Raw genomic sequence first — 10,287 nt, forward strand, 5'->3', positions numbered from 1 at the left:
GAGACACACAGATACACACAGAGACACACAGAGACACAGAGACACACAGAGACACACAGAGACACAGAGACACACAGAGACACACAGAGACACACAGAGACACACACCAATACAGACACACACAGAGACACACACAGAGACACACAGAGACACACAGAGACACACAGAGACACACAGATACACACAGAGACACACAGACACACAGAGAGACACACAGAGAGACACAGAGAGACACAGAGAGACACAGAGACACACAGAGACACACAGATACAGACACACACAGATACAGACACACACAGATACAGACACACACCGATACAGACACACACAGATACAGACACACACAGATACAGACAGACACAGATACAGACACACACAGATACAGACAGACACACAGATACACACAGAGACACACAGAGACACACAGATACACACAGAGACACACAGACACACAGAGAGACACACAGAGAGACACAGAGAGACACACAGAGAGACACAGAGAGACACAGAGACACACAGAGACACACACAGAGACACACAGAGACACACAGAGACACACAGATACACACAGATACACACAGAGACACACAGAGACACACAGAGACACACAGAGACACACAGAGACACACAGATACACACAGAGACACACAGAGACACACACCGATACAGACACACACCGATACAGACACACACCGATACAGACACACACAGATACAGACACACACAGATACAGACAGACACCTATTGGACCCGTTTCCCAGACCCCAATTAAGCCAATTCCTAAACTAAAAAAGCTATTTTGTTTCAAAGGAAATTCTTGCAGGAATAGACCTAATCTTTGTTATAACAAGCTTAATAAGATATACGCATATAAAATGCCAAGTAACTTTGTTTTCTTTTTTTGTATTTATTATATTTAATGTATATATATATATATATATATATTTTTTTTTTAACTAATGTGTTATTAACCCCTCCCCCTCTTCGGAGAACAAAAATAATACCTTTTTTTTTATCCATAAAGAATGTTTTTTTAATGAATTGAATTTGAGTTTAACCACAACATTTGTTGTAATATTTGTTCTATATTTTCTGGAGGATAAAACTGAAATTGTAACAAGCTTTTTAAGAAAGGGGATACCTTTTTTGACCCCTTTTCCTAGTATCCACTTGTTAGTAATTACTATCTTGTCTCATCGCTACAACTCCCGTACGGGCTCAGGAGAGACGAAGGTCGAAAACCATGCGTCCTCCAAAACACAAACCAGCGCGCCTCCAACCCGGAAGCCAGCCGCACCAATGTGTCGGAGGAAACACCGTACACCTGGTCACCTTGGTTAGCGCGCACTGCGCCCGGCCCGCCACAGGAGTCACTGGTGCGCGATGAGACAAGGATATCCCTACCGGCCAAACCCTCCCTGACGACGCTAGGCCAATTGTGTGTCGCCCCACGGACCTCCCGGTCGCAGCCGGCTGCGACAGAGCCTGGGCGCGAACCCAGAGTCTCTGGTGGCACAGCTAGCGCTGCGAGAAGTTGTCATCTGTATAAAAGCAAAAAGGCCATTTTGGAACACAGGATGAGTGTTTCTTAACAAAAAGCTGGAGAACCATTTTGGGTTTCAATATAACTAATGTATGAGTGAAGCTTTTAGGGAAAGGTTAAAAGCGTTAATATTTAATAATTTTAGCCCCCCTAAACTCATCTTCAATATATAAATAGGCATGTTTAATTTTGTCTGGCTTAGCATTCCAAATAAAATGAAGTATTTTTTGCTCATATGTTAAAAAAAAAAAAGAGTAATCAGGAGTAGTCAGTGCCATTAGTAAGTAAACTATTACAGAACCAAAGAGTTAATCAATACATTTTTTTGAGATGTGAATACCAAATATGTCTACTTCAACATCCGCCCATGTTATTGGTAAGCTACAAGGTGGTGTAAACACCTTTAACGATCCAATACGTAATATGATGCACTATGACACACCTGTCATAATTAGGTTTTAATCCAGAGAGGCTAGAAAAGGGATCAAGATCTTCAATGAGACTGTGCAGGGATCCAGATTGTGAACTTAAGAAAAAACTAGAGTCATCAACATACATCGACACTTTAGTTTTTATCCCCAGGATTTCTAACTCCTTGATGTTCTTGTTGGATGTAATTTTACTAGCTAGCATTTCAATGGCCATAATAAATAGATATGGAGACAACGGACAGCCTTGTTTTACTCCTCTTAAAAGCTCAATACATTCTGAGAAGTAACCATTGTTTACTATTTTAGATCTGGGGTTACATAACTTTAACCCGTTGTATTAGAGATTCACCAAAATTAAAGTAATCCAGGCATTTTTATATAAACTCTAGTCGTACTTTATCAAACACCTTTTCAAAATCAGCTATGAAGACCAGGCCTGGTATCTTCGATGTTTTCATAATGTTAAAATGTTTCAAGTAAAACCTGTCTGATCAGGATTAAAAGTATCTGGTAAAACCTTTTTTTATTCTATGTGCTATGCATTTTACCAGGCTTCTCACAGCACTACATTGAAGTGTTAGAGGCCTCCAGTTTTTTAAATGGACTGGATCTTTATACTTACCACCCGGGTCCTGTTTTAGTAGTAATGAAATCAGACCTTCTTGTTGAGTACCTGAAAGTCTACTATTTGTATAAGAGTAATTAAAACATGCTAATAATGGATCTTTGAGTATATTAAAAAAGGTCTGATATCCCTCTACTGGTAAAAGCCCTGGTGTTTTTCCAGACTGAAAAGATTTGATTGCCTCAAATAGTTCCTCTTCTGTAAGCCTTCACACAGGTCTGTCTGTACATTTGTTAATTTTACATAATAATATATATTATTTATTTTTTCACCTTTATTTAACCAGGTAGGCTAGTTGAGAACAAGTTCTCATTTGCAACTGCGACCTGGCCAAGATAAAGCATAGCAGTGTAAACAGACAACACAGAGTTACACATAGAGTAAACAATTAACAAGTCAATAACACAGTAGGAAAAAAAAGAGATACCCACGTTTCAACTATACTTCCCACAACCAATGTTTGTAAACTTACCAGTTAAAAAGCACCACGATGATTAAGTGTCCATATAGCTGTACCATAATAATGTGCACTGTTAAGCATACTGTAGCTGCAACTTTGTTAACCTTCAATTGTCCTAATATTCCACCCACTAAAACCTCCCCCATATCTGTTTGTTGTCATTAAGACTATCAGAACATTCTCCCTGACTCATGACACACCTTTGCGTCCCAAGGCAAAGCCTTGGCTGCCAATTGGCGTTGGCCAGAGGGAAACGTGGGCAGTCCCATGATAACAGAAATATCTATGAGGGTGCTTAACTTCTTAGCCCCCTTTTTCAATTTTCGCCTAAATGACGTACCCAAATCGAACTGCCTGTAGCTCAGGCCCTGAAGGAGGGATATGCATATTCTGGTACCATTTGAAAGGAAACACTTTTGAAGTTTGTGGAAATGTGAATTGAATGTAGGAGAATATAACACAATAGATCGGGTAGAAGAAAATACAAAGAAAAAAACAACCAGTCTTTTTTCTACCACCATCTTTGAAATGCAAGAGGAAGATCATAGTTATAGCGTTCACTCTGGTTGTAATTATTCTAGTGTCCACAAGATGGCAGCAGTGTATGTGCAAAGTTTCAGATGGATAACTTGAAGTATGACTGAACTTCAAGACTTTTAATTGTGAAGTACCCAGGTACATTTGGTCAAATCGTGAAGGAGACATTTGCATTCATATTTCATTTTTTTCTGTAAGAATATCGTCAAATCTGTATACTTGGACTTTGATTCAGCTTTTCCAGTATTAGTAGCCATATTATATGATCAACATTTGCAAAACAACCAGTTTTCATAACTCTGAATGTCCTTTTCTTTTTGGGCAAAAATTACAAGGCATGCTGTCGTACAAGGTTAGTAGTTACATTTTACGACATATTCATGATTTCCAGATACTCCCCTGTAAAGCCCAGCTCATTGGCTATCTAGCTAGCTTTGTTTGACCCCGATTGGTGCTTATTTGACAGATACAGTCGTTCAAGTGATGGCCGCCCGCATCATCGGCGTGCCATGAAGGTTTCGCTCTCTGACCAAATATGGTGTCCTATAGGATATACTACACCCCTAATGATATAGTGATTATTGTTACCTTCTAGGATCTCTGAGGAATAGATACGAACGTGATTTGACTCGTTGAAACAACGTTTAGGTGAGATTTTCACAGATTCCTTTCTTTGCAAATTGAACGAGTGGAAATACAAAATAGATTGTGCTATATGGACCTTTAAAGGATATGAACATTTATTTTATCTAACAAAATGACACTTAATGTTATCTCTGGGACCCTTTGGACGATAAATCAGAGCAAGATTTCAGATTGTTAGTTCACATTTCACCTTCAGAGGTGAATTTATCAAACCTATCGCGTTGAAAAAAAAGAGTTTTGCTGTTAGGAGCTCTCCTCAAACAATAGCATGGCATTTTTTCGCAGTAATAGCTACTGGAAATTGGACAAGAATTTAAGCTTTCAGCCGATATAAGACACTTATATGTACCGACATTTATTGTTTCTCTAAAATCTGGGATCGTAACACAAAACGCTGTAACATTTACAACTGTCCTGTTAACGCGACGCCTATCCCGAGAACTAACCAAATAACATGAAAAACAGTCATAAAAAAATAATAGATCATAATTATAGAAATAATAACAGCACAATCTTATAAATGCATGCTCGTATTTTGAAACTCCTAGGGTCGTTGAAACTTAGTTTTGTATTTGTATTTATTATGGATCCCAGTTAGCAGCTACTCTTCCTGGGGTCCAGCAAAATCAAAGCAGTTCATACAATTTTTACAGCACATTACAACACATTCACAGATTTCACAACACACCGTGTGCCCTAAGGCCCCTACTCCACCACTACCACATATCTACAGGACTAAATCCATGTGTGTATAGTGTGTATGTATGTGTCTGTGTGTGTCTGTGTGTGTCTGTGCCAATGTTTGTGTTGCTTCACAGTCCCCACTGTTCCATAAAGTTTTTTTTATCTGTTTTTTTTTATCAAATTTTTACTGCTGCATTAGTTACCTGATGTGGAATAGAGTTCCATGTAGTCATGGCTCTATGTAGTACTGTGGAATAGAGTTCCATGTAGTCATGGATCTATAATAATATAATAATAATATATGCCATTTCGCAGACGCTTTTATCCAAAGCGACTTACAGTCATGTGTGCATACATTCTACGTATGGGTGGTCCTGGGAATCGAACCCACTACCCTGGCGTTACAACGCCAGGGTAGTGGGTTCGATTCCCGGGACCACCCATACGTAGAATGTATGCACACATGACTGTAAGTCGCTTTGGATAAAAGCGTCTGCTAAATGGCATATATTATTATTATTATATTATAAATGGCATATATTATTATTATTATTATTAGTACTGTGGAATAGAGTTCCATGTAGTCATGGATCTATGTAGTACTGTGGAATAGAGTTCCATGTAGTCATGGATCTATGTAGTACTGTGGAATAGAGTTCCATGTAGTCATGGATCTATGTAGTACTGTGGAATAGAGTTCCATGTAGTCATGGCTCTATGTAGTACTGTGGAATAGAGTTCCATGTAGTCATGGATCTATGTAGTACTGTGGAATAGAGTTCCATTTAGTCATGGATCTATGTAGTACTGTGGAATAGAGTTCCATGTCGTCATGGATCTATGTAGTACTGTGGAATAGAGTTCCACGTAGTCATGGATCTATGTAGTACTGTGGAATAGAGTTCCATGTAGTCATGTCTCTATGTACTACTGTGGAATAGAGTTCCATGTAGTCATGTCTCTATGTACTACTGTGGAATAGAGTTCCATGTAGTCATGTCTCTATGTAGTACTGTGGAATAGAGTTCCATGTAGTCATGGCTCTATGTAGTACTGTGTGCCTCCCACAGTCTGTTCTGGACTTGGGGACTGTGAAGAGAGCTCTTGTGGCATGTCTTGTGGGGTATGTATGGGTGTCACAGCTCGGTCCATTCAACATTCAACATACCTCTCAGAAATAAAAGTAGTGATGAAGCCAATCTCTCCTCCACTTTGAGCCAGGAGAGATTGACATGCATATTATTAATATTTATCTCTCTGTGTACATCCAAGGGCCAGCCGTGCTGCCCTGTTCTGAGCCAATTACTATTTTGGACAGACTTCTCCCAATTTTAGCTACTGTTGTATCAATATGTTTTGACCATGACAGTTTACAATATAGTGTTACTCCAAGCAGTTTAGTCACCTCAACATGCTCAATTTCCACATTATTTATTACGAGATTTAGTTGAGTTTTAGGGTTTAGTGAGTGTTCTGTTCCAAATACAATGCTTTAAGTTTTAGACATATTTAGGGCTAACTTATTCCTTGCTACCTACTCTAAAACTAACTGCAGCTCTTTGTGAATTGTTGCAGTCATTTCAGTCGCTGTAGTAGCTGACGTGCTGAGTTATCCACATAAATAGACACTCTGGCTTTACTCAAAGTCAGTGGCATGTCGTTAGTAATCATTTTAAAAAGCAAGGGGCCTAAACAGCTGCCCTGGGGAATGCCCTGGGGAATTCCTGATTCTAACTGGATTATGTTTGAGAGGCTTCCATTGAAGAATACCCTCTGTGTTCTGTTAGACAGGTAACTCTTTATCCACATTATAGCAGGGGGTGTAAAGCCATAACACATACGTTTTTTCCAGCAGCAGACTATGATCGATAATGTCAAAAGCTGCACTGAAGTCTAACAAGACAGCCCTCCACAATCATTTTATCATCAATTTCTCTCAGCCAATCATCAGTCATTTGTGTAAGTGCTGTGCTTTTTGAGTTCCCTTCCCTATAAGCATGCTGAAATTCTGTTGTCAATTTGTTTACTGTGAAATAAGTTTACTACACTTTAGCTTCCCTCCAGGCCTGAGTGCACACACTCTCTAGTAGGCTTAAATTGAAGATTGAAGAAGATTATCTTCAGTAATTTTCCATCCAATTTATCAGACCCCGGTGGCTTGTCATTGTTGATAGACAACAAAACAATGTTCACCTCTTCCACACTGACTTTACGGAATTCAAAGTACACTTCTTGTCTTTCATAATTTGGTCCGATATACTTGGATGTGTAGTGTCAGTGTTTGTTGCTGGAATGTCATCCCTATGTTTGTTTATCTTGCCAATGGAAAAGTCATTAAAGTAGTTTGCAATATCAGTGGGCTTTGTGATGAATGAGCCATCTGATTCAATGAATGAAGGAGCTGAGTTGGCTTTTTTTTCCAAAAATGTAATTTAATGTGGTACCAGTGGTAGTCTTTTTACTATAATTTTTACTATAATTTCTCTTTGTTTCATAGTGTAGTTTATTTTTATTTAGTTTAGTCACATGATTTCTTAATTTGCAGTACGTTTGCCAATCAGTTGGGCTGCCAGACTTAATTGCAGCCTTTTGCCTCATCCCTCTCAACCACATCATTTGTCATTTCCTCATCAATCCAGGGGGGTTGATTGTGCGCTATAACACTTCCAGTACCTAACTAGCTTGATACTTTGAGATCTATTACATTGCTCAGGGAAGTTTCTTCCTTTTAATCACTGAACTAGCTAACACTTTCCTATCATCACTCCAGTGTAAAGAGCAGATGGAATTAAACTAGCTAACACATTCCTATTATCACTCCAGTGTAAAGAGCAGATGGTAAAGTCGTCTTCTTCTTCTTCTCTCTAGTGTCCCCAAAGAGGAGATGGAGTTCCAGTCCAACCTGGAGCAGATCAAGGAGCATGAGGAGGCCAACCACTCTACTCCTCTCCTGGGGGGTCTGAGTCGCCTCCTGGGGGTTCAGTCCCCCGTCTTCCCCCGCTCCTCCACCTCCTCCCGGGTTTCTCTCCTGCGCCGGCGCCCAGGGGCTCCATTCAGCCGCTTCCCCCTCTTCCTGCACTCCGAGGGGGACCCCTCAACGCCGAGCCACGGCCCTGGTCCCCGCCACGACTCCAGCCACCCGGACTACGCCTTCTCCTCCATGCCGCTGTATGAGAGGTCCGGCTTCTATAGCTGTCCCCAGACCCCCATCCACTGTGTTCCCCCCGCTATGCCTCGTCCACGGCCCACCCGAGGAACTTACGCCTGGCATCGCAGCTCCAGCTCGCTGGCTCCTCCGATGGTTGGCTCTGGAGGTCTGCTGCCCCCTGATACTCCAGGTCATATGCTCCCTCCACCCTCCTCTGCCTTCCCCTGGCTGAGTGAGGAGGGAGAGGGTCCTTGTGTTCCAGCCTTCTCCTTTCCTGACCCTGGCAACCTTCCGGAACTCTGCCCCATATCAAAGCTCCGGCCCGGGCAAGGCCTGCTGTCTCGACGGCCTCCGCCTCCACGCCTCTCTCCACGCCTCTCTCTGGATAACACACCGTTGGCCGAAGGCCTGCAGCCTGGACCCATCAGCCCACGGGGAGTGGGAGGTGGAGGGGAGCGGGTGTTCTCCTTTACCCCTCCCTCTCGCACCCCAGCTACCAATCCCAACAGCTCCTCCTCTAGTATCAATGCCACCAGCACTATCAACACCACCAACCCTAACACCACTACTCCAGCCAACGTCTTGAGTGGTACCAACACCACTTCTACAACAAACTTCTGCAATGGTACCAACTCCAACACCACTACTATGTCTAACGTCTGCAATGGTACCAACCCCAACACCTTTTGTAACCATGCCAACTTCAACAGCACAAGAGCAGCAGGTATCAACAGTGGAACCAATGGTGGTCTAAGCAACAACGTCGTGAACACCATTTCCATTTCTGGATCCTCTCAGCAAGAAGCCAATCAGCATCAAAACTCACCAAATGATTCAGGGATTTCTTTGGCTGAGGGGGGCCCTCACTGGCTGGGAGCTCTGGTAATGGATAGTGGGATGAACAAGGCTCCTGGGGGGCGGGAGCAGGACTGAAGAAGGAGGGAGATGATTGGACAAGGCCCCTGGGGGATGGGAGCGTGGTTGGACAGACTCAGGGTTCAGAAGTAGTGTAAACCTACACCGTATGCACATCTTTCTTTCAGACTGAAGGGTTCCAGCACTTCTGACCAGTGGTAGTCTTTCTAGGCCATCCATCTGACCAGTGGTAGTCTTTCTAGGCCATCCATCTGACCAGTGGTAGTCTTTCTAGGCCATCCATCTGACCAGTGGTAGTCTTTCTAGGCCATCCATCTGACCAGTGGTAGTCTTTCTAGGCCATCCATCTGACCAGTGGTAGTCTTTCTAGGCCATCCATCTGACCAGTGGTAGTCTTGCGAAGCCTAGATGTCCAAGGCTAGTCCAGCGTAGAGGCTGCTTCTGAAATGTTTATTGGAATCCCACAGAGTGGAGACGTTGCTAATATGACATTTCTTCTTCATGCTATTCCAGCTAGTAAACCAGTACGAAATCTACTGAAGAAAGACTCCTTTGTTTGCTGAATCTCATGAGGCCTACGTACTGGAGGCCTACGTACTGGAGGCCTACATACTGGAGGCCTACGTACTGGAGGCCTACGTACTGAGGCCTACGTACTGGAGGCCTACGTACTGGAGGCCTACGGACTGGAGCCCTACGGACTGGAGGCCTACTTGAACTACTGAAGAATCTCTATATCAATCATCAACCCCTTTTAGAAAAGATTGACTGATAACATTCTGGTAAGAGGTGCTAAGTACCTCAGCCGTCAATATCTCCGGTGTGTTTCTCCTAGGTTGCCAGATTCCGGTAATTATTATTAACATTGTCAGAAATCACAGTTGGAGGATTCCTGGATTTCCTGATTTCCTTATTCACTCCTGATTCCAGGATCCTTCTAACCAGGATTCCTGGATTTCCTGCTTATTCTCTCCTGATTCCAGGATTCTTCCAACCAGGATATCTGGAAAATTGTATTTTTCACGTGCACCAAATACAACAGACTTTTCTGTGAAATGCTTTACTGACGAGCCTTTAACCAACAATGCAGTTTTAAAAAAGTAAGTAAGTATGAACGATTTGCTCAGTAAACTAAAGGAAAAATAGTAACACAATAAAATAACATTAACGAGGCTACATACTAGGGGTACGGTACCGATGTGCAGGTAGTCGAGGTAATTGAGGAGGATACACTGCATTGGGAAAGTATTCAGATCCCTAGACTTTTTCCACATTTTTGTTACGTTACAGCCTTATTCTAAAATTGATTAAATAAATACAAAAACTCAGCAATCTACA

At 42.0% G+C, this 10,287-nt stretch overlaps 1 protein-coding gene across 1 annotated transcript in view; it reads left to right on the forward strand.

The window, feature by feature from the left end:
- LOC118379868 (bestrophin-1-like) overlaps nt 1-9,358 on the forward strand; it is a 28,687-nt gene extending 19,329 nt beyond the window's left edge. The window contains exon 9 of the mRNA XM_052466803.1: nt 7,794-9,358. Within this exon, the coding sequence (XP_052322763.1) occupies nt 7,794-9,006 (1,213 nt within the window). The 3' untranslated portion in view covers nt 9,007-9,358. The remainder of the gene's footprint in view (nt 1-7,793) is intronic.
- Nucleotides 9,359-10,287: the final 929 nt, after the last annotated feature.

Source organism: Oncorhynchus keta, chromosome 17, assembly GCF_023373465.1.
Source record: "Oncorhynchus keta strain PuntledgeMale-10-30-2019 chromosome 17, Oket_V2, whole genome shotgun sequence".
In the NCBI taxonomy this organism is placed as follows: domain Eukaryota; kingdom Metazoa; phylum Chordata; class Actinopteri; order Salmoniformes; family Salmonidae; genus Oncorhynchus; species Oncorhynchus keta.